We start from the raw sequence: 24,341 nt of genomic DNA on the forward strand, positions 1-24,341 counted from the left end.
TTTAGATTTTTATGTTTATTGTAAAGTCATAGGCTAGGTTTACAAATAAGGTTCGGGGAACTCGAAGGTCACTTCGCGTCCCGTTAGCTTCTTGTATACAGACTGGAAGGTGTCCACCTGAAAAAAAATAAACAATATTTAGGCATTAATTAATATATTCACTTTTAAGTACTACATGGACAAGAAATTATTAAAGCTTACAAATCTAATGAAATAAAAATGATAACATTGTGGACAAACACACATTCATACATTTATCAAAGCTAATAAAAGGAAGCATGTGACATGAAAACTATCATTCTTATAAGTTACTTAATCCCACAGTAAGTTTTTGATTTTGATATGCAGTTTAACAAAAATTCTAATCATAATTTATCTTCTTTGATAAATAAATAAGTTTAGTGAAAATCAATACTATTTGTAAATTATTCAAATTACTCACTTTATGTTCAATAGTAGTCTGTTGGTTTTTGTCTAAGTGCACCTTAATGAGCTGTGAGCCGTCCAACTTGACCCTGATGCGCTTGCCTACGATCTCAGCAGGGAAGACCAAGTCCTCGAGGATAGCATTGTACACAGAGGTCAATGTCCTGCAGAATACAAAGGAAACAGAAAAACATTAGATATGGGTCTTTTGTACAGATTGAACATTTCCTGAAGCAGAATAGCAAATCTAATTTAATAATAAATGAATTAAAAAATATTCCTTGAGCCTCTACGGAGCAAAGGTATCTTCACTCCTGTAGATATAGCTCCATACACAAGACTGTTGAATCATACATTTTAGAAGACGTCTGGTGCATTCGTATCTCGCGATGCAGCAGTGTTTAAATCCCACAAAGGAGTACAATTTTTTCCAATGAAATGCATACTCAACAAATATTAACGATTGATTCACTGTGAAGGAATAACATCGTCTAATAAAAATCAAACCCGCAAATTATAATTTGCGTAATTACTGGTGGTAGGACCTCTTATGAGTCTGCACAGGTAGGTACCACAACCCTGCCTACATCTGCCGTGAAGCTGTAATGAGTTTCGGTTTGAAGGGTGCGACAGTCGTAGTACTGTAAAAATGGAGACCTTAGGACTCGTATCTCGAGGTAGGTGGCAGCATTTACGTTGTAGATGTCTATGGGCTCAGGTATCCACGGAAGATCAGATGGGTATTGAGCTCGTCCACACCCACCTAAGCAGTAAAAAAAATGTAATACACAATTTTTAAAACACGAAAGCACAATAAAACCCTTAACCAATGCTTCTATTATGAGATTTTTATGTGACAACATGTTGGTAAAAAAAATTCTAAGTCTCAAGTATAGTAAGTAGTGATGATAGTAATGGCATAAGTACTTAAAGGCGTAAGTTTGAAAATGGATATCTGTCATACATAGATCTTGGTAATACAATTTGTTATTCCTCTCTTATTTCTATACAGGGTATCTTTCTTGCTTGAAGTGCTTGAAATAATTGTAGATTATGAGTTGTCTATTTTCCTTTTTATTATGTACTAGTGTATGGCACATTTCATATTCCATGAGTTGTATTTTGGAATACTTGCATCATTTTTTGGTATTCGTCTCATCCCCACTTTTTTCTAATTATTCCATAAATATGTCAACAACCTTCTGGTCTTAAGTGGTTACATTGAAGCTATGCATGAATAAATATCACAATAAAGATGACATTGGACTCCAGCATGTCGCTATCCGCTATCCAGAGGACAGGAGGGAATGGACGAAAATAGTCCAAACGCTCAGTAATAAGTATATGACCCTCAGCACTGAGGAACACAATACAAGGAAGAGGAGGATAATGCCACCACATATTTTGAGATAAGACTAAATCTATGTATAACATAAATTCTGTACCACTGTTTAAATCCAAAAACATTACTGTTTTCCAGCATATGTAGGGTAAATACCATAATATATTAAGCTCAGATCAATGACCAATCAAGTACTTTGTAACCACACTATATCTAGTATGTTATGGATATTTCTTTTAATTGAATATGCAATTTCAAAAAGGACACATCTCTGAAAATGTAAAATGTTCAGGAAATGAAAAAAACTGATTATTTTCTAAAGCAGTGTAAAATTTAAAATATTAACTTTTTAACTTTTGAGATATATTGTAGTGTTAATTAGCAATTGAAAATTACTGGAATTATTATAAGATGGGTGTAGGTAAGCCTCAAAACTACATGAATATGAAAAAACGTATTGACAAAACATGCGACATGTGCCCTTTTCAAAATTGCATATTCAATTGAAGATTTAAATTAAATATTTTATTCATTTCCATTTCCTTTGCGAATTCTACATTAATGAGAGAAATGCCTCACAGTAACTTTACCAGACATCTGTTGATTTACAGGAACCAAAAACATGTAGTCACAATTAACCTTAATATATATCTACTGGATATTTTATAGTAAATCTACTTTACATAATTTTGAGAGGCAGTTTATAGTATTCTCAAATACCCTGTACTGACATTCCAAAAGTTCAACAAACCTTGAGCGTGGCCTCTTTTGTTTGTTAGCAACACGAGTTTTGTGGCTGGGCTTAGGCAGGATCTTACGGTCTCCAACAAAGACTACATGTTTACCACTGAACTTCTTTTCGAGCTCACGGACAAGCCTGATCTGGATCTTCTGAAAGGCCTTCAGTTTAGGCATCGGCACATAGATGATGATCGACTGTAATTAATCAAAAACAAGGTTTTAGTTACTTAGTATACTTTTGACATTCCCAAATTTACTGTAAACACAAACACTTCACCCAATATCTTATGTTAATAGTAATTGCTTTATCTCAAGGAGTATTGGCCACATTATAGGTACAGTTAAGTGACATGGTCATACAATTTTCAGGGGCCGAGTTTTAGCAAAATTAGTTTCGGATTAGCGGTCTTCTAAAAATTCATTATAATTATCTAGATATTGATCGAATCTATACCAACATTTCGTTCAATTAATTTAGTGATTGTTTATTCTTTGAGTAGTTTTAACAATTAAGGATATTCTACTATGTTTATTAATTCATGTGTACCTTAAAAATTAGTACTATATAGGTTAGGAAACAAAACTGTAGAAAATAAATATTGCACATTTGTTATGAGTGCATAACTTTTTTTATAAATTTTATACCTTCTTATTGTGTAGTTCAATTTCTTTAGCTTTTGTAATGTAAAGCTCCCGAAGTTGGGCTTTGAGGTCGGAGTTGGTTTCGAGTTCGACCAGCGCCTGCGAGATCGAGGTCTCGAAGGAATCCGCCTCAGCACCGCTCGCTTTGATGATCTTCGTACTCATCTGTGAACGTATAACCACTGAATACAAATTTTCATTGACACTGTATAGGTTAGAAAATTGGCGCAAGTCTTGTGCCTTGAGCTTTATATTATTGCACTTTTTAGCACCTCGGAAGGTTCGTTTTAACCACAATTAGGGTATCACTCTATTGAACTCAGAGGAAAAAACTTTCTTTCACTTTCAAAAATCAAAACAACGTTGAGCACCAACATAGGCTTTTTAACACCACAAAATATCTGACTAATCTTTACCGTTCCAATGTAACAAATATTGCAATTACGTTTCTAGACCACTATTAAATCGGTTTAATACAATATTTAGCAATTTTACGCTGAAAAAACATTAAATTTTGGAAAAAAGTTAGTAAGACGGCTACCTTGACAACTTTACGGGAGGGAAAGAGATAGACTACCAGTGTTGCCATTAATTTTCTGAAAGAGCCATCAAACTTGCATTAATTTCCCGGAGCTTTGGTTTCTGCTTTGACGCGTTTAAAGCTATATACGTAATAATAGTATAAATGGATCAATCAATCTAACTTCAAGCTATTTAAAAATATGTCACTATTAATAAAAAAGATATATCACTATCAGTTTTTCTCAAAAATTTTCTCGGAACTGAAGAAAAAGTTTATTTTTACATACATAGTACATAGTGACATACAAAGTGACATACATAGTGACATACATAGTTACATGCATATTTTTGAGTGACATCCAAATTGAAATGAGTGATTTTGTAATCAATAACTTCTCCGTATTTCATTACTGTTATATTCGTGTGCACTGCACATATGGTTTTTTTTTGCGTTCATAATTTGTTTCACATTTATTTTATACATTTTGGTTTTTAATTTAATATCCATATCATGGCACATATTGTTTTGAAAGAATCCTAACTCAGTTTGAAATCAAAAGAGTAAAACAAAAATTTTCCAGGTGTTGTTCCTGTCAAGTTAGCAAATAAGTTTTTTAAAGACAGTTTCAGCATAATTGGAAAAGTAAAGTGTGGGCGTATGGTCCCTTTGCCTATTTCAACGAACAAACCATACGTACCATCTGTGTAAAATTAATCTTTTGGCATTTTCCTGAGCGCTAAAATGGACGTGAATTGAACTCATAATAAATTGCCACCATTTTACAAAGATATTTCATTTCACCTCAAACCTCACATCTTATCTCACCGCATTTAATTAATTTCATTTAATTCCATACTGAATTCTACATAAATTCATTCCGTTCCAATGACAATTTAGAAGTCATCGTGGCCTTAAAGACTTGAACCCATGCACGTTAATAATTAAAAAAATAGAGAAAAACATAAGCTGGCAGCTGGTTGTCAAGTGTCAAACTATTTTTAACATTGCAAACTGCAAAGAACAAATTCAAATTTCAAATTAGAGTTTGTAAACAGGACAGGATTAATTTTACTATGTTATTAGCTTTCATACACACAGCATGCTTCCAACGATAGTTGATGTTGTGAGAATAATTTTAATACAGTACGGTTACAACTTAAGACGCAGAGTACCTATTGAATCAAATTACTTATACATATAAAATAAACAAACCTTGAAATTAGAGTATTCAAAAGTTTCACGTTTTAGTATTTAGTAGATTATGTTTCGGTAGATTATTAATGAATGAAGATTGAAATCCAACATGCAAAGGTACGTGTAAGTTTTAAATTAATAATAGTTTTATTGAAAAATGTAACTAACAAGCTATACAATCGTTTTCTGTTTAATTTGTTTGAATAGTCTATGCAAGTAGAATACGAACTGGCTATTAAAAACGCCGACATACCGCCATTAACTCGTTTCAAATATTTAGTTTTGCAGTAATTGCAATTTGATTTTTTTGGTTGGTTTGGTTTTGGTTCTATACAACAATTCTGCTGCTGCTACTATATAAATTTAGTAAGGTTATGGGTCGTCTTCAAATGATCAGCTAGCTAGCCAGTCAAAAGAAATTAATTTTATCATTTGATTATAATAATTATGAGATTTTAATATAACTGCATTTGCTGAGAGTTGTAGATTATAGAAGCTTGAACTTATTATTTCTGATAAGGGTTTTCAAATTTGAATTTTATATGCGGCCTTGTGCTGTATGAAGAGGTCTAGTGTTATGATGGTAAAATTAGACTTGCTTCCGGTCCAGTGTTGTTGTTGATTCCATGCCTTAAAGGCACAAAGATCGGTCTCTATAGCAGTTTGAGTGTATCTAATACTCTACTACACTTAGTATCAGACCATCTTGTAAAAATTGATGAAGCATCTGGGTATTGTCTTGTAAAAATAAAAACCGTTTCATACATATTTAAATTATCCAGGTTATGTTTAAGCTATCTAGGAAATTAGAGGCTCATTATTGAACTGGTGATTGCTGATGCAACATCCAATACATACCAACAATAGGATGAAAAATTTGCATCCATTAATTTTTTATTAAACATTTTATATTATCAATTGATTCATGTGCCGTAGTCTTAGGTAAATTCAAAGAATGTCTGCTAGCCGGGGCCTTATAAAGTATTAACTTGCCAAAATATGTGTTCGTGCTGCTTAGCCTTACACACAGATAAATAAAAATACACTTAAATAGCAAATGAAACTCATGAAATATTCTAGACCCAGCAAATTACCACAATTGCACTGCTTAGCCAGGGTAAATTAGATCTGTTTATGTTTCAAATACTATAAGTAGGATTAAGCATAAACTATCATATAATATCATCTCATCATATCATATTTTGCAACACCTTATTACTATAAAACATTTGAATAATCTAAATGTGAAAAACGGTTTTATTCTTTTCCATGAAAGCTATGTTAGGAATCATCAAATATTTAAATAAGGCAGTATACGGAGGCCATAATAACATAACTAAAACTTCTGTTAATGGTGAGATAGTCTATTTATTTATGCGGAACTTTAGCAAATTGTATATATACATCTCACTACAGTACACAACTAAATATTTTTCTTTATTAAATAAAAAAATATGGTACAACTAAAACAAAAGTAATACAAGCATAAATATAAAATGAAATGTTCCTTGAATAACAATGCTAATCGAGATGGTGGGTACACAGATACAGATGACCAGCTCATGACAGCTTTATTTGACAGCTATTTACCAATTGTTAGCGATGCATTGAATATAAATTTGGAGCTGTGATTGGTATATTTGGTGTATGTTTGTTTGTGTGGTGGATTCGTTTCGTTAAGAGAAGTTAACAAAACGCTTAGCTTAGTTTTTAAATTAACAAGATTTGTAAGATGGAGTGCGTGGGGTTCAACGAGAGGTGAGGGGGCCTCGGACCGGTGACCTGAGGCGAGCGAAGTCAGTGCTGTTACCAAAGCAACGAACGCCGCGCGCTTCCTCACCACTAAAGTTTTGTCATCCGACGCCACTATAGCAAATAAATATTTTTTCTCACAAAAAACCTCTGTTAGTGCAATCCACAAACCTATGAACCAACATAAATTACACCAATATACCAGCTACTCATGAGCTGGTCATCTGTGATATTTGCAAAAAATGTTATCTTTGGTTAGATAAATAATTATCAAAGAAGATCCTCTGACCTCAAATACGTCTATAAAGTGCCTGTGGGTTTTAATTGTACATTCAAAAGTTCTGTTGATGAGTTTGGTGCTTGAACAGCTGTGATTTCCTTCTTTTTTTTTGGTCAGGAGGAAATCGCCGGACTTCCGCCCTCCACTGGGGATAGAGGGCGGAGCATGTTTGAGTCGAACTGACTAAAACCTCCTGTCGCTCAATAACCAACGTCTAAACCACGCATGAGACAGAACTCATGAAGAGGCAAAGGGGGGAAAGTGAAGCGTTTAGTGCGGAGCACATCTCTCCCACCAGCCCTCTCGGTCGGCAGCTGTGATTTCCTAGGCTATAACATAAAAAGGCATAAAAACGTTTGTATAACCGATTTTTGAATAGACTATTCTGATAAGCTCAGTCGGCGAAACTTAAAGCACGGAATCTAAAATCGTCAATTTAATGTACATCAATCATAAATTACAAAGCGATGTCGCACGTTATCGCTCGTTACAAAATATGATAAGTTTAACAACTACGATACAAGATGATAAGAAGGCAATCTACGTGTAATCGAAATTTAGTGATGGGCCATTTTATATATTAAAAGTAGGGGAATATCCGAATAATCGTAAACCGTAAATATATAATACTAGCTGTACCCGTCCGCTTCGCTGGGCATTTAAAATTAACATTATTATTTCTCATCCCCACAAAGATTCTCATGATTAACGCCCCCGCAACTGGTGTAGGGAGTTCAACACTCATATAAGTATTAGCCTATCCATTAGGTACATGTATTTTCTACATGGATACCAAGTTTCAAGTCAATTGGATGCATGGTTCAGTAGTTGTAACGGAACATCCGAAAAACCACTGTAGATTTATATATTAGTATAGATATAGATTAAATTACGGAATTCATGCGCCGTTGCGATGAGAGAGAACGTCTTTGGAGTCTATTTTATGGGCAAATTCCTAGGCGACACATTCGATTTTCATAGCCTACACCGCCGCGTTCCCTAAAAAAAATCATAATTAGATGTACGTATTACGGCGTGACGTTTTTGACGTTGCTAAACTTTGTATGGGAAAAAGGTGCGGCCACAGTAGCAATATTTAGAAATGAGGTTGCTCACGCGAACGTGTTAAGCTGGAAAGTCGAACGCGTCGAATTAAATATATCTGGTATATTTTGTCTATCATAATATTAAATATACAGCGTGTTAATGACGTTACGAAACTATGTGGATAACGTTTTAATTTAAATAAACTTCACTTCTAATATCCGAGGCAAACGGATATTTTTATACCAATTATCGTTCACTTCCTTCGGTCTGATTCTGATAAGAGCTCTCCGCAGTGACCTGTTGGACGCCGACTGCGATCAGCGTTCGAATTAAAAAAAAATTTAACTGTTCATTGTAAATTGGATTAAGTAGTGACTCAAATATTTGGTGGTAAATATCTTAACTTTGCTGGCGTTTTCTAGAAAATACTGAGCTACAGATATAGAGCAGTGCTGAGAAAATTGGGACGGTTCGGAAAGGTAGCTATTGGAATAATTTTTACCTCGGTCTGATTTCAACGAATAACAAACACGAGAGTTATATTTTAATATAAATCAATTGTCTCATGTATGTGGATACATCACTCGAGAACGGTTTGCTTACTTAGCTGATTAATTTTTAATTGTGTTCGTAATAATTGTACAACGACAAGTTTCGTAAGAAAGATTTTGTTTTTGGAAAATCCCCTGATAATTTATCATACCGTTAGAGATGCGAAGCGTCTTTGAATTTGACTATTTTACAAATATAAATTACGGTATGCTAAATCCTAAATAGAATGCTCTTTTATTTAATTTTGTGTTTATAAACGATTAAACCAACGGGATATCATAATAATATTAGATGTATCTTCTTTACCAAAATAGTGGTGGTTTTTAGTGGTGGTATGGTTTAGATTGGTGGACCTCTTGTGAGTCCGCGCGGGTAGGTACCACTTTCCTGCCTATTTCTGCCGTGAAGCAGTAATGCGTTTCGGTTTGAAGGGTGGGGCAGCCTTTGTAACTATAATGAGACCTTAGAACTTATATCTGAACGTTGTAGATGTCTATGGGCTCCGGTAACCACTTAACATCAGGTAGGCTGTGAAATCGTCCACCCATCTATGCAAAAAAAAAATTGACACAATAAAGAGTCGAACTACTTTTAACAGCTTTTTGTGTCATAGGTACATGTTATATATCAATAATAACGAATATATTTTTCACAAATTCCAGTAGGTACACCGCTGTTTTATTATCTCTTCATTAAGTACTATTTTTAAAAAAAGACACGTAAATGGGAACTTTCCTACAAATTATAGATTATTTAAATGTTGTATATATATTTACATTTTCGAAAAAAATACGCTTATTTTCGTCCTAAAACTATTTTTCAAATATACGTTTTTATTTCTGAACTTTAGTCTTTGCCTTTTAAGGCTTATTTCGATGACAACGTGACCAGGCAAATAATGTGTCTACAAGATAATACTTTATTAGTATAAAAGTAATGTGTATTGTCCACAAGTGCTTACGGCTTGCATTTGTTTCTACATAATACATAATAATGTAACACCGTTAATTGAATTGGCTATGACGCGTCCCCGTCGATTGGCTTTGAGGATTTTGTTTCATTTTCCCTTTGCACAGATTTTCATACTCTTTAAAGCTACCCAGCCCGTTTTTTTTTATTGCCCGTATAGGCAGACGAGCATACGGCCCACGGCTTCAGTAATGCCAGGGGCAGAGCCAAGCTGCTACCTACCGTTAAGACCTCTCCATAAGCCTCGTTTGAAGGATATGTCATAGCGCAAAATAATCAATTACATCTAACAAATATGTTGGATCTATGTGGGAACCGACAAGGTACAAATAAATTTATACAAAGAAATTTACACGTCCGGGTCAAAAGGGCTGCATAAAAAAATTAAAACTTGAAAGTCATTCAAAGCTATGTATATATTACTGTTCATATGAATGGTTAAATCTTCTTCAATGCTGTAACTATAGTGAATTAATTTGAATGCAATTTCTCGCAGCATCAATAAAAATTAAGTCGACAAACTTACTGCAATTATGTTTTAATTTATGATCATTTAACTAAACAAGAATTATTAATTATTAGTTGAGTAAATACAACAGTATTTATACAGCAGCTAACGTTAAGAATATTGTGTTCGTTGTGTTCGTTACGAAGTAGAAATAAAGATAATATTTAAGTAGCTATTGTGCGCGTTATCCATTTATTGCATTAGATAATGAATAATTTATGTACCTACTCGTTTTTCTTTTGTTTCATGAATGTGACATGTCTTTTGAACAGTTTTCGTGTAACAAAATTTCGTGAGGATTTGATCGGATAGAGATAATGATACATTATTATATATCATAATTTTTTATGGACTCAATAATGCGTTGGGAGAACGTGATTCTTTGAGGTACCTGAGCTCACAGCCCACCTGCTGTTAAGTGGTTACTGGAGCCCATAGACGTCTACAATGTAAATGCGCCACCCACCTTGAGATATAAGTTCTGAGGTCTCAGTATAGTTACAACGGCTGCCCCACCCTTCAAACCGAAACCCATTACTGTTTCACGGCAGAAATAGGCGGGGTGGTGGTACCTACCCATGCGGATTCACAATATGAGCCACCACCATCAGGCCCACCGCTGGGCGCTTCATCGCGTGTAAAATTGACAATTCGGCTCCTTTACTCTTCTGATTACCTACCCTTCTTTGAGAGAGGAAGTTGGGCCCGTTTTTGGCGAGCCTAAATCACATGACCTTATTGTGTTTGATTCGTTTAACAAAATAAGTACTTAATTTACATCCCAAATGTTTTTCATTCTTGAAACGATAGACTACACGAAAAAATCTTTTAGAGAACTGCTAACAAGAATTCGATGAGAAAAGTCAAAAATCTTTTTTAAAAGTTTTGGTAGATGTGTTTTTCCAGCAGTCTATCAACACGGCAACTTGAAAGGTATCTTTTGGATAAAGAAGGATAAAGAATGGAAGGAAGAGAAACACATTTTGTGAAAAAGAATTAAAAGGAATAAGTAAATTAAAAAATTTAAAATTACCTCGTAAAATAACAAAAGTTTAAATACTGTGTCAAAATTGTGTCATTTTAATACAGTAGTTTGCTTGCTATGCAATTAAGCAATTGTTTTCACGTGTCTCGATCATTGACACCAATTGAGAACAATATGCTGATATAGGTTAACATTGCTATAGTTTATAAGCAAGCTAATTTCTATTTTTTTTTATTGCCCTTGTAGGCAGACGAGCATACGGCCCACCTGATGGTGAGTGGTTACCGTCGCCCATGGACTTAAGCAATGCCAGGGGCAGAGCCAAGCCGCGTAGCAAGCCGTGTGGTATAGCGTAATATTTTATTCAAGAATCATCTCCCTTTTGAGTGGTATGCCAAGCGAATCTTCATTTTCAACAACCAGCTCATAACTTGATGGACCTTAAATAAATTTAAGTTCACAGTACATATATTTTGTTATTGGGGTTCTAAAACAATTAATTGTGTTTAACTTTCCGTAACAAAATCAAAAGCATTCTAAAGAAATTAAGTTAAAATCAATATTGTCCTGTGTTAGTTTTATTGAAGACATTGCATTTTAAGTCTTTGAAAATTTATGAAATGTTTTTACGACAAATGTTTTTTTTGCTTTTAGAAGGTTTGCAAACGAAGATCTTAGTTAGTGTACTTTTAATTAGTGGATAGGTGGTTTTTTTTCATAGTTGGGGACAGACCGTATATTATCTAAGCTAAGCTGTGTAAATATGTAAACTAGCCGAACTATGCAAAGTTAGTTGCTGATACTTGAGCTAAGCTAAGTCTCTCCATACTGGCGCACTAGTTTAGTTGCTATTAGTATTATACTTAGCTACTTGCACTACACAGACTGCTATGCGTCATGATAATCGCCTTATCGTAGCCGCCGCTGACTACTCCCCGAATCCTGATCATGCAGGAGTCAGTCACCGTCGACGCCCTAGACACGTCCTTACGGATCCGTCAGATCCAATAACCTTTGCATTAGACGCCTTCAGCTCTAACACTAGGAGCAGGCTTAGGGACCTCGGTAACCGTACTCGTCGAACTCGACAAAGAGTTCGCCGTGCAACCTAACCCATGAATCAGCTCGCTGAGTTTCTCGCCGGATCTTCTCAGCGGGTCGCGATTCCGATCCGGTAGTAGATTCATTCGCGAAGCAGCTGCTCTTGAGCTGTTAGGTCTCCTTCGGAGGCGCTCGGGTAGCTGTTAGCAAATCCCACCCCTCCTGGCTGAGCCTTGCTCACCTGTCCTGGTGAAACTGGAAAGGCCTCCGGGCCACCAGTAATCCTTCAATCATAAAAAAAAACACAGACTTCGGTTTCGCTTAGTTAGTAATGTGCACATAACAAAATTCTAGTTTATCTATTGAGGATCTATATTAAATTCGCTATAGTAGGGTCTCATCTGCAACTAGCTTTAAAGTTCACAGTTTTCTGTTGTTGCATTTTCGATAATCAATTATTCAATACGTTGAATTCATCTTTAACCGCAAAACATCTACATATATAGTTCGTAAAATATCGACATGGTACATGATATTGTTTCAGCATGAACAATTCAAGAACAAACACGGATTTATATGTACTAGTAGTCCCCCGGTAATCGAATTTAATTAAAATTATAAGTTTGTTCACTATTATGATTATGTTGTCAAAGACTATTTATACTTCTATAATCACAGATTTTGCCAAGACTCCACTTCAGACAAATATTAATAAGGCAAACAATATTTAATCTATTCTCAATTTGACCACAGACTATAAGCAATAAGAAAGGTTTGACAGTAAACAAATAGTATGCATGCGTGTCTGTGTCAAATACATGGTAATGTGTGAAATGTTTTTTTTATTGATTTAATGTATTTTTTATGCATAATTTAAAATAAAATTTAGCTTTCTGTACTCCCTCTCTATATTCTCTATCTCTATAAGTGTGGAAATTTTCATACTCATTCGTCCGCGCGATTTTCCGCGTATGTTCCGTGTATGTACCGTATGTTCCATGGGGAGTGCTCTGAGGAATTGTTCGAGATGATACCGGCATCTCGTTTTTACCATCGCACCACCCGCCAACGAAGTAGAGTTCACCCATACTACCTGGAGCCACTGCGTTCATCGACAGTGCGTTTCCAGAGGTCTTTTTTGCCACGTACCATCCGGCTATGGAATGAGCTCCCCTCCACGGTGTTTCCCGAGCGCTATGACATGTCCTTTTTCAAACGAGGCTTGTGGAGAGTATTAAGCGGTAGGCAAATGCTTGGCTCTGCCCCTGGCATTGCTGAAGTCCATGGGCGACGGTAACCACTCACCATCAGGTGGGCCGTATGCTCGTCTACCTACAAGGGCAATAAAAAAAAAAAGGTGTACAAAGTTTTTGCTTGACGTATTAATATATGTATAGTATGACGTCAATGCGTAGGCAACATTTCAACATTAACACTTGTGTTTCTTTTTTTTTTGTTCCTACCTATTCGCTGTTAGCCTAAGGGGTCTATTCCAGTTACGCCCGGACGGGTAAGTGAGCTGACGGGCTCAACCTGAGAGAATTTGTTAACACTATCCCTAGCAAAAGCAGTGCTTCACAGAATCTACCACCGGATCGGAATCGCGACCCATTGAGAAGTTTCAGCGAGAAACTCAGTGGGCTCTTGTGTTTGAAAATCGATTTAAATGTATCGAAAATGTGTGTAGATAAGTAACAGCTTAGTTTACTTAGCGAACAGATACATAAACGGTCTTTATATGAATTGATGTCGACTTGAGTGTCGGTGACACACAAGTCCGTTGTTGATAGCATTCATTAGCACCATGAAAATCATAGAATTTGAAGAATATAACAATTTATACCTACTTTATTAATATTACAAATATGAAGGACTGCATGTTTGTCCTTCTTTCACGTCGAGACGGAGTGACATGATTTTTTTATGTGATGCTATTAGGTCGGGAGAGTTACATTACCTTATTAGATAATAATATTATTTAAAAAAAAAAGTCATTCTTACGGGAAACTACACTGACAAATTTCCTTTAATACACGTGCGAATTTTTTTTTATTGCTTAGATGGGTGGACGAGCTCACAGCCCACCTGGTGTCAAGTGGCTACCGGAGCCCATAGACATCTACAACGTAAATGCGCCACCCATCTCGAGATATAAGTTCTAAGGTCTCAAGTATAGTTACAACGGCGGCCCCACCTTTCAAACCGAAACGCATTACGGGTTCCCGGCAGAATTAGGCGGGGTGGTGGTACCTACCTGTGCGGGCTCACAAGAGGTCCTACCACCAGTAAATGTAGTAAATGCACCATAATTTAGTTGTTCAATACTAAGCCGATTTGCCACGCGAACTGAATATACCAAAAGAACTAAATTACGGTGATATTTGTCACTATTAAAAACAATGGTGGGTAATAAATGCGTATTTTTAATTCAACGCACGCACAGTTGTACGCTGGGTGACTCATAGAATTGTTTATCAGCTGTTGTAATTTTATTACTATGATAACAGCGAAACGCGTCGAATTAAACTGTAAAAAAATCGACAATACCACGTCTAGTGTGCTTCTGAAGGTATATGAAGAAACATAGTGTTTTTAGTTCATACGTATCTTATAGTCTTGTACAAAACTGCTCCATTTTTCGGTAGTATACAAGGTAATTATTACATTTATAAAATAATACAATGTACAAGTGAGTGCTTGAAAATTTTATAGCGCTCATTTTGAAATTAGGAAATTTAAGTCTGAATCTTGCAATAATATTATATACAAAACTTTTCGGAGATGTTTTTGTATTAGTAAACATTCGATTTTCGCGGTTTCGTCCGTTTTAAATTTCAAATTCAGAATTGCGCTGCATTTTCGCGGGATTCAGTGTTATCGTGTCACTAGCTGGTGTATGTATAAAGAAAATAAAAATTCCTTAGTATGTGTGAATTGTGATGATAGTTTTAATCCATAGACATAGCATAGCATAGCAACACTCCCGGTCTGAGCCCCGTGAGCTCACCTACTAGTTCGGTGAATCTAGAATAACCCCTCGAGATTACTAGAATAGGTAGGAAAAAAAAAGATGACAGTGTTTGAACTTGAAGGTGTTGACGTTGACAACGTATGTCAGTTTTTTTAAATATAAATTTACATGTTCGCTGGGCAAAGGGAAGCGTTACAAAAAAAGAAAAAACTATAATCTTGCAGTGGCTCATGTCGGGGAAAATGCACTATGCCTATATAATACGGTACTTCTACAACACGATAATGACATTTTTGTTTTAAATTATTTAGCAAATTACATTTTGCACTATGAACACAATATATGAGAATGAGCGAACTTTTACTGCTTATTTTTTATGTATAATAGGTAAAATAATACATACAGGCATATATTACTGGTGGTAGGACCTCTTGTGAGTCCCCACGGGTAGGTACTACCACCCTGTCTATTTCTGCCGTGAAGCAGTAATGCGTTTCGGCTTGAAGTATGGGGCAGTCGTTGTAATACTGAGACCTTAGAACTCATATCTCAATTATAAGGCATTTAAGTTGTATTATAGATGTCTATGGGATCCAGTAACCACTTAACACCAGATGGGCTGTGAGCTCGTCCACCCACAAAGCAATAATAATAAAAAAAAGTCGTATAACACGGTTTCTAACAACACGGGACTTTGTAAGAACGTATCTACCGTGTTGTTGGAATACCTACCTGTACTCAAATACAAAAAGTTTCTAATCTAAGCCGTTTGATTGAAGGTTGTTATTATTTTTTTGTTTTAGTTACATAATGTCACGAGCAGTTTTAGTGACGGGTGGTGCGGGCTATGTCGGCTCCCACACCGTGATAACGTTATTAGAACGACAGTCGGACGGCGATCCTTTGGAAATCGTGGTGGTGGATAACTTGTCGAACGCCTACTGCGCCGAGGGGGAGAAGAAACCGGAAGCGTTGAAGAGAATCGAAGAGTTGACCGGGAAGACGGTGCATGTTTATAAAGTAGACATCAGATGTGCCGAGGCCTTGGACAGGATATTTGAAAATGTGAGCCTCAAATCGATTTGACGAAAAAATAAGCGACTTTGACGATTTAATATCGCGTTTTTTTTTATTGTCGGCAAATGCTTTAGTCATTCGTGACCGTGTAAACTATAAAGGAATCGAAACGTCGGGTTGTAATGAAAAAAAAAAACAAAAAAAGCGCGATATTAAATCGTAAATGAGTTTCTAATTATGGATACGACTCTGGCAAACCTATGAAAATGTGATTTGGTGAAATAGCTCTATTTGCTCTGGTAGTGCCGTCTGCTATAAGACACGAGGTCTGAAGTCTTTGGTTTTAGCGCAATTCTCCTATAAGTCAGCTTAGCGCTTACACTAGGACGTAACTTGAATTCCATTAAGTAAATAAATAAATGGGAACAAATCACGCACGGTCATTCCGACATAAATTAGGATTTTCGGTGTTATAGGTACCAGAGACTGATAAACATATTTATATACGTCTAAATATATACATAATAAACACCCAGACAAAGAGCAAACAAAACTATTCATCACACAAATGTTTGCCCGATGTGGGAATCGAACCCGCGACCCTTGGCGCCACAGTCAGTGCCGCTAACTACCGCACGACGGGGTCAGTCATTCAGAGTTAGAAGACATTCTTCTTTTAATTTCCAGCACAACATCGATTGTGTAATACATTTCGCGGCTTTGAAGGCCGTCGGAGAGTCGGTGGAGAAGCCTCTAGAATATTATCAGGTTAATATCAACGGAACTTGCACGCTGTTCGAGGTATGTACACATATATATATTGGCTGTAAACGTTAATTATACATATATATAAAACATCGTATTTGCTTCATTTTCGTGATTAATAAAACGGCAGTAAAAATGAAATAAATTAAAAAGATATATCGTAATTTCTAGTAGGTACTGTACTGACACTGATCCGGCTGTAATTAGGAATGCTCTGAGGAATTGTTTGAGATGATTCCCTCATCTCCTTTTTATCACCGCAACTCCCGCCATCGGAGCAGAGTTCATCCATATTATCTGGAACCGCTGCGTTCATCGACAGTGCGTTTCCAGAGGTGTTTTTTGCCACGTAACATCCGGCTATGGAATGAGCTCCCCTCCACAATGTTTCCCGAGCGCTATGACATGTCCTTCTTCAAACGAGGCTTAATGGAGAGTATTAAGCGGTAGGCAACGGCTTGGCTCTGCCCCTGGCATTACTGAAGTCCATGGGCGACGGTAACCACTCACCATCAGGTGGGCCGTATGCTCGTCTGCCTACAAGGGCAATAAAAAAAAAAATACCGTCAGTCATGGACGTCAGCATTGTCAGGGTTATTGTCAAGTTGTTGTCAAGTCGCTGCCTACCACAGAGTTCTCTCTACTACAGAGTAGCTTCGTTAGTAAGCCTCTGAAAATACTGTGGAGCGGAGTTCATCTCAGGACTGATTTAAAAAACGTGATAACAGGATTCAAACAATTGTTCAAAGCACTCTGGGCATAGGCCTATATATAGGACTGCCTATATCTGCTGTACCGTTATATGAAGTATATAACGATAGTTAAGTATGTCTATTGTTCATTAAAAAACTAGGCGACCGCTTTAAACACTTTTTACTGGTGGTAGGACCTCTTGTGAGTCCGCACGGGTAGGTACCACCACCCCGCCTATTTCTGCCGTGAAGCAGTAATGCGTTTCGGTTTGAAGGGCGGGGCAGCCGTTGTACCTATACTGAGAGCTTAGAACTTATATCTCAAGGTGGGTGGCGCATTTACGTTGTAGATGTCTATGGGCTCCAGTACGCACTTAACACCAGGTGAGCTTTGAGCTTGTCCACCCATCTAAGCAATAAAAAAAGGCCCGTGAAGTCGCTGCCCACCATTGAGTGGTCTCGTTAAACATTATGGAGAGGAGTTCATCCCAGAGCTGATTTTAAAAACTCCATAACGGGATCATCTCACCCAAATGTTCAGAGCACTCCGGGCACTATAGTTACATATTATAAATGATGTAGATAGCGGCAATCGTGTAGTCATATTCGTGGGGTGCTCTCTTACACCTATTCAATAAAAGAATCACACGATCGCTTTGGGACAGAAATGGACGGAACTAAACGCAGACTTACGCTTCAAATCAATTTTCAGATAATGCGGAAACACGGCGTCTACAAGCTGGTCTACAGTTCGTCGTGCACGGTTTACGGTGAGCCGGAGTATCTGCCAATCAACGAGTCGCACCCTACGGGCAAGTCCCTGACCAGCCCCTACGGAAAGTCGAAGTACTTCTGCGAGGAGATCATGAAAGATTTGTGTGTGAGCGATAAGGTAAGTTTTTTATTTCGCCAGTGTGCTTAGTGCGAGCTTTTTAACGTTCTCGATAGCGTTAAAGTTAACTCAAATTTGTATGGACCGTTTGCCGCTAGGGGCGCTGTTCCAAACGTTAAAAAACTCGCACTAAGCACATTGGAATTTAAATATTCACATTTAGACTATTTCTATCAGATCCAAATAAAATACGATCTATCGAAAACAAAATTTGAATTAATTCAGAAATAACATAGTCCTAGTTGCCATCGTCATTAATACCGTGTTGGAGATCGAAATATTAATTGAAGACATAAGATAATGAAGAGAAGGGGTTAAGTACAACTTTTAAGATTTTTTAGTTTTTACATTGAATGAAGGCGTTATGTGCCTATAAACCATATTAGACCTTAAATCTCCGAGCTTAAAGGCTACTTTTAGAAATTGCATGTGATGAGGAGTTATTTACGAAGAAAACGTACAAGGTTACAAAAGTTTGTTGTGCGTTTTCTCAAAATTAACAAATTGTATCATATCCCCTTCATCCACTCATGTCTTCAATTATATAACTACCGCCTCACCCTTCGAATCGGAACGCATTGCGGTTTCGCGAAACTTGATGACGTCACGCATACGACGGAATGCGATATTTTCCTTTGCCTAAATATAGTTCACCAATATGTGAAGGCTACAGAGGGCACAAGTGTCCGTAAAAAAGCCACCGATGAGGGCGGCGCCACCATAGCGAATGCTATAATGTCAAAGATGGCGCCTAAATCTATTGGAACGTAGTTTGTTATCGCATGTTTCAGAGACACTTCCCGATCCCCCAGGAAACTTTTTGTTTTATCGTTTCAGCATGTCGTAAATTTAGGGAATATTTTAGATATTTATGATAAAAAAAAAATACTGATCTATTCTTTTCACTAATGCTCAAGAAATGTATCTGCAATAAAAACTTTATTTCGCAATTCTTCTTATTTAATTATTATTTGTTTAATAATTACCTTCAAAAAAAATAATTGCAAAAGCAACTCCGTTCCAATCGGGTGCCTATAAGACGCCTCTCTATTTTTTGTATTGCCATGTTAAATTTTTCGACTTGACACATTTCACTTCACTTCATTTGCAACACTAGCGCTGTTTTAACGGGTTCTTGTAAATTGCTGTCAACAGCATAAACTCTAAACTTGTCTACTATTTAAGAACTTTTACCTCTACCGTCTATGCAAACAAATTAATAATATTTGCCTTTAAATTGTATGTTTACAAATAAGATATCCGTATCATTCTTAAAAAATTGCAAACGAAGACTACAATTGCTTCATACAAAAGTATAGTAAAGTCGGTTTTTGGCAGAAATGGGCGATAATATCTTTACGATACTTCAATCCGGTCGGGGCCCACGAAAGCGGCCGAATAGGAGAGGATCCCTCTGGCATACCCAACAACCTAATGCCTTACATTTCCCAGGTAAGTTTTTTTTATTTTTTTTATTTAGTTATCTCTCACTTTTTGGCGGGATCGCGAGAAGTGGTGTGATTTGTTTTATTTTGTCGATTTAGTGTTTCTTCAGGTTTAAATGTGTAATAACGGTGGTTTATTAACTGTTTAATATCTGTAAAAGTGCACAAATGTGGGAAAATGAAACAAAGCCGCTGAACGTAACTTCTCCGGATCCTCGAAAGTCCACTGAAAAAGTCTCGGTAAATGACCACCATTTTACTAAGATTATATTTCATCCCATATCATCTCATCTCATTACATATGATTTCATTTCATAACATCATTTTCATATAAAAAATATATAAAATATTAGGCTGTATGGTATAATACTTATGCTTTTCCAATTGGAAAAATAAAACTACTACTACTGTAGTTATGTCAGCGGCTATTCGTTGCTGATAATGTATAGGGTTCGCAACTAATTATAAATGGAGAAAATACATTTCGGTGTTTATAATTTAAATAGGAACCAGGTAATTTAGTGCACATTGTATTATTGACTGAATGGTAAGCCTGTCTATAATGTCAGACGACGGAAATTGTGTAGATTGTCTTCACTGACTTTATGGTTCTGTTTTTTTTTTTAAATATTATAATTTATTATACGATATTTATAAATATAATTAATGTGATTATCATCAATGTAATCGAAGTCAATTATCAGTGCATTATTAAAAATAAGTCAAATATTCGTCAGATCTTGTTCAAATTTCAAGCACTTTCAAATAAAAATAATCAAAAACCGCTTAGTTTGAATAATTTTTTTTAAGGAAAATAACTTAAAAAATTACATTCGAATTGATAGCTTCCTCTCTTTTTTCAAGACGGCTAAAAGTATATTTTGTCACTTTAACTGATGTTTGTAAGAAATGTAAAGATTCTTTTATTTTTTGGACGTAATAACATATTATAAATCGATGAACACCGACTGCCCGCGCGAAAAAGTGTCACGTTCCGCCTGAGCCCGAGCGTGCAAGCGAGAGCGCGGAACAAGCGATAGAGAGGCACAATCGGTCCAAGCGTTGGCTTGTGACACATTTATCTCTTCTCGCGTGACGTCAGAGCTAGCAGCTCGAATAGTTCTGCTACTGACGTTATCACGTAACAGTGTTGTCCGTAAACCGACTTTTCTTATTGCTTAGATGGGTGGACGAGCTCACAGCGCACCTGATCTTAAGTGGTTACTGGAGCCCATAGACATCTACAACGTAAATGCGCCACCCACCTTCAGATATAAGTTCTAGGGTCTAAAGTATAGTTACAACGGCTGCCCCACCCTTCAAACCGAAACGCATTACTGCTTCACGGCAGAAATGGGCGGGGTGGTGGTACCCACCCGTGCGGACTCACAAGGGGTCTTACCACCAGTAAACTTTACAGATAGTCAATTTTACAGATAAGACTTCACAGACAATCAATTTCTTTTTTTTTTAATTAGGTAGCAGTCGGTCGGCTAAAGGAGCTGAAAGTGTTCGGCGACGATTATCCCACCGCGGACGGGACCGGCGTCCGGGACTATATCCACGTGTGCGACCTCGCCGCGGGACACGTGCAGGCCATAAAACTGTTCCACCAGCCGGGCTTCAACGGTTTCCATGCTATTAATTTGGGTAAGAATTTTTTTCTGGCCGAATAGAAATAGTTATAAAACGCATTATAATTATTAAGCATATAAGAAAATTCAGATATGATTTAGATCTTAGATAATTCTATTTAATCAGTCTGTAAGGATACTTTTCTGTGACGTCCCTAATATTCAAATTTCGTATTCAAACACCATTCAATATATATCCATGATCGCGACGCTTGCGATCCGCCGAAACATCGGGAACTCATTGAATGTGAAAATCGTGGTAACAACCCAATAATAATGTCGCGTTAGTCGCGAAAGTTTAAAACAATTTTCCCCGAATTATGTATTTACGTGGCTGTTTGACGTCGACCCCTTATCCTCAGCCTTTGTCAATATAAAAAAAAGTATTGTGAGTGTTGTCACAGGTATGGAGGATAGAGGGTAAATGTATAGGGGCAAGTTGAAAAATGTCCACCTGTAAAACAGCAAGTTATTGTCGTATGACTCACCGAAATAGCGCTAGTTCAGGTAGTGGAAACGTTCTGAATATAGCAGTTTCAAACAGAGTGAAGTGTGGTAGTTTATGATACTGTTTTTAAAATCCTTCCACTTGTTACAGTGGCGCCACCTAGATTGGCTCCCTTTCAGCCGACTTTTTTGTAATACACAACTAATAATCAATAATATGGTAGTGGCAGAACGTCTTGTGAGTCCGCTCGGGTAGGTACCACCACCCTGCCTATTTCTGCCGTGAAGCAGCAATGCGTTTCGTTTTGAAGGGCGGGGCAGCCGTTGTAACTATACTGAGACCTTAGAACTCATATCTCAAGGTGGGTGGCGGTATTTGCGTTGTAGATGTCTATGGGCTTCGGTCACCACTTTTTTTCCTACCTAGCTGAGAGCCTCTCAAGGCTATTTCAGCGTAACCTTAACTAGTAGGTAAGCTCACGGGGCTCAAACCTGACGACGTTGCTAACACGAACCCTAGCAAGAGCCGTGCTTCGCAGAATCTACCAACGAATCGGAAACGCGACCCACTGAGAAGATCCGGCGAAAAACTCAGTGGGCTGTGTCTGTGGGTTAATTTACTCGTCGAGCCCTTCGTCGCAAGCGACGGGTTCGACGAGAACATTGACCGGTGCTTGCTTAGTGAATCGGGAGGATCCGAAATGACGTGTTTGGGGCGACGTCGACTGCTTTCCATTCTGTCCGCAGGATCGGGAATGTCACCACTAACTAAACCATCTAAGCAATAAAAACAAATAAAAAATAAAACACTGGGATCTTATACTGAAATCCTCCTTAGTTCTATCCTCTATGGTTGCAGGTACGGGCACTGGTTACTCGGTGCTGGAGATGGTAGCGGCGTTCTCCAACGCGAGCGGGCGGGCCGTGCCGCACGCCGTGGCGCCGCGTCGCGCCGGTGACGTCACCGCGAACGTTGCCGACGTCGCGCTGGCGACGCGCTCGCTCGGCTGGCGCGCGACTCGGAGCCTGCACGACATGTGTCGCGACACGTGGCGCTGGCAGGAGGCCAACCCCAACGGGTATCATCGAATTTAAAATATTTCTTCATCCTGAGACGGGGAGTTATAAAGCTTCGGCTGCATTAGAGTACTTGTGGTTTGTTATTTGTTGTTCGTATTCGCGGGATATTTTACTCTGAACATATAAAAGTCAAACGCACAATTTCCACAATATAATGTATAAAATGTTATAATATAAACTAAAAGAGTAAACAACTTAAATCGACGCGCGCGAATCTCTTTGCATGACGTCACGGGACAGCTGCGTGTTCGGGAACTCCGATCGCATCCGATGACGCCCGAGCGCGACCGAATGTTGCGCGCTACACATACTTAACGGTAGGTAGCGGCTTGGCTCTGCCCCTGGCATTGCTGAAGTCCATGGGCGACGGTAACCACTCACCATCATGCTCGTCTGCCTACAAGGGCAATAAAAAAATGTTCAGTCAATACAAGTTCAAACTTAATGTGCCCCCAGCTAACAGTTCACAGAAACATTTATAAGTCAGATATACACAAATATTTAAATGAAAATTGTGAATGTTTCCAACTAATATTTTAGAAAAAAATTATCTTTTCTAGAAAATATCTTATACTATCTTATAACTTCACTTAACATATTTAATTTAACATAATTTAATACTAAAGTGTTCGATGCGGCCATATTATTTTGATTTTTTTTAAAACATACCAAAAATCACACGTTCCTATATATGTGTTGCCATTTTCGTAATTTATTCTACGCCATTTATTGTAATAAAAGAATATATTTTAATTATTTAATTTAGTATATTTATTCGTTAAACTTGACCAAAGTTGACTCAACCAAATAATTGTTGTTATAAAATAGTTATTATACAAAAAGCATTTATAATTTTAATAAATATTTAGGATGCTATAGAATTTTATAAACATATTCGTTTCCATTGCTGACTGACTTTGTCGATTCAACATTTAAAAGAATGATAGTATTAACGAAATTAAAAAATTATTTATTTTGAGCGTTCTGAAGGAATTTTGAACTCGTATCTAGTGAAGCGTCTGTGTCGATGTCTTTGCCTATTTACATATAGGATATCCTTAAAAAAAAAAACTGTAGTAATTTAATATCAACGGGCATCGAGTAGTTTTTTTTTCGTGAAATTTTGTATAAACTTCTAAAAGTCCGAATACCAAAGTGAATTCATACAAAATGTTATAAATGTTCGTATCGTGAATTTCGAGTCATGACTTGTACTCAAGTCCGCATTTAATAACTTGACAACATTTGATTTAGCATTTCTGTGTAATCATATCATTCCTGTAATGTAATATTATTTTTAACTTTTGGTGCTACATATTTTATTTTGTTATGTTAAAAAATGTTTAATTAAATGTTTTATTTACAATAAATTTGTTTTTATTTACAAGATAAAATA

The 24,341-nt window shown here is 36.9% G+C and overlaps 2 protein-coding genes across 7 annotated transcripts; one reads left to right on the forward strand and one right to left on the reverse strand.

Annotated features, from left to right (window-relative positions):
- RpS7 (ribosomal protein S7) lies at positions 1 to 3,930 on the reverse strand. 4 transcript variants are annotated; one of them, XM_038017900.2, is made up of 5 exons: positions 3,568 to 3,788; positions 3,155 to 3,316; positions 2,520 to 2,704; positions 443 to 590; positions 1 to 117 (listed from the first exon to the last, which is right to left on the reverse strand). In XM_038017900.2, the coding sequence occupies exons 2-5, from the start codon at positions 3,314 to 3,316 to the stop codon at positions 40 to 42; spliced, it is 573 nt and encodes a 190-aa protein (XP_037873828.1). In that variant the 5' UTR covers positions 3,568 to 3,788; the 3' UTR covers positions 1 to 39.
- Positions 3,931 to 4,667: 737 nt separating this feature from the next.
- LOC101741353 (UDP-glucose 4-epimerase) lies at positions 4,668 to 24,315 on the forward strand. Of its 3 annotated transcripts, none has more exons than XM_038018242.2 (7): positions 4,668 to 4,985; positions 15,777 to 16,038; positions 16,678 to 16,791; positions 18,160 to 18,339; positions 19,678 to 19,791; positions 21,263 to 21,434; positions 22,725 to 24,315. In XM_038018242.2, the coding sequence occupies exons 1-7, from the start codon at positions 4,978 to 4,980 to the stop codon at positions 22,958 to 22,960; spliced, it is 1,086 nt and encodes a 361-aa protein (XP_037874170.2). In that variant the 5' UTR covers positions 4,668 to 4,977; the 3' UTR covers positions 22,961 to 24,315. The 3 variants fall into 3 exon arrangements, with proteins under 3 accessions (XP_037874170.2, XP_062530312.1, XP_004927696.2); XM_062674328.1 differs by lacking the exon at positions 4,668 to 4,985 and adding an exon at positions 8,246 to 8,337; XM_004927639.5 differs by lacking the exon at positions 4,668 to 4,985 and adding an exon at positions 14,533 to 14,655.
- Positions 24,316 to 24,341: the final 26 nt, after the last annotated feature.

This window comes from Bombyx mori, chromosome 20 (assembly GCF_030269925.1).
Source record: "Bombyx mori chromosome 20, ASM3026992v2".
NCBI classification, from domain to species: domain Eukaryota; kingdom Metazoa; phylum Arthropoda; class Insecta; order Lepidoptera; family Bombycidae; genus Bombyx; species Bombyx mori.

Excerpts from the sequence above, each read along its gene's own strand:
- RpS7 (XM_062674196.1), bottom strand. The coding sequence starts at position 3,740 with ATGGCAACACTGGTAGTCTATCTCTTTCCCTCCCGTAAAGTTGTCAAG. Across the intron at positions 2,705-3,154 it reads TTGAACTACACAATAAGAAG|TCGATCATCATCTATGTGCC; the intron begins GTATAAAATTTA and ends GATTAATTACAG. Across the intron at positions 591-2,519 it reads CAAAAGAGGCCACGCTCAAG|GACATTGACCTCTGTGTACA; the intron begins GTTTGTTGAACT and ends TGTATTCTGCAG.
- LOC101741353 (XM_038018242.2), top strand. Across the intron at positions 16,039-16,677 it reads TGGACAGGATATTTGAAAAT|CACAACATCGATTGTGTAAT; the intron begins GTGAGCCTCAAA and ends TTTAATTTCCAG. Across the intron at positions 16,792-18,159 it reads GAACTTGCACGCTGTTCGAG|ATAATGCGGAAACACGGCGT; the intron begins GTATGTACACAT and ends ATCAATTTTCAG.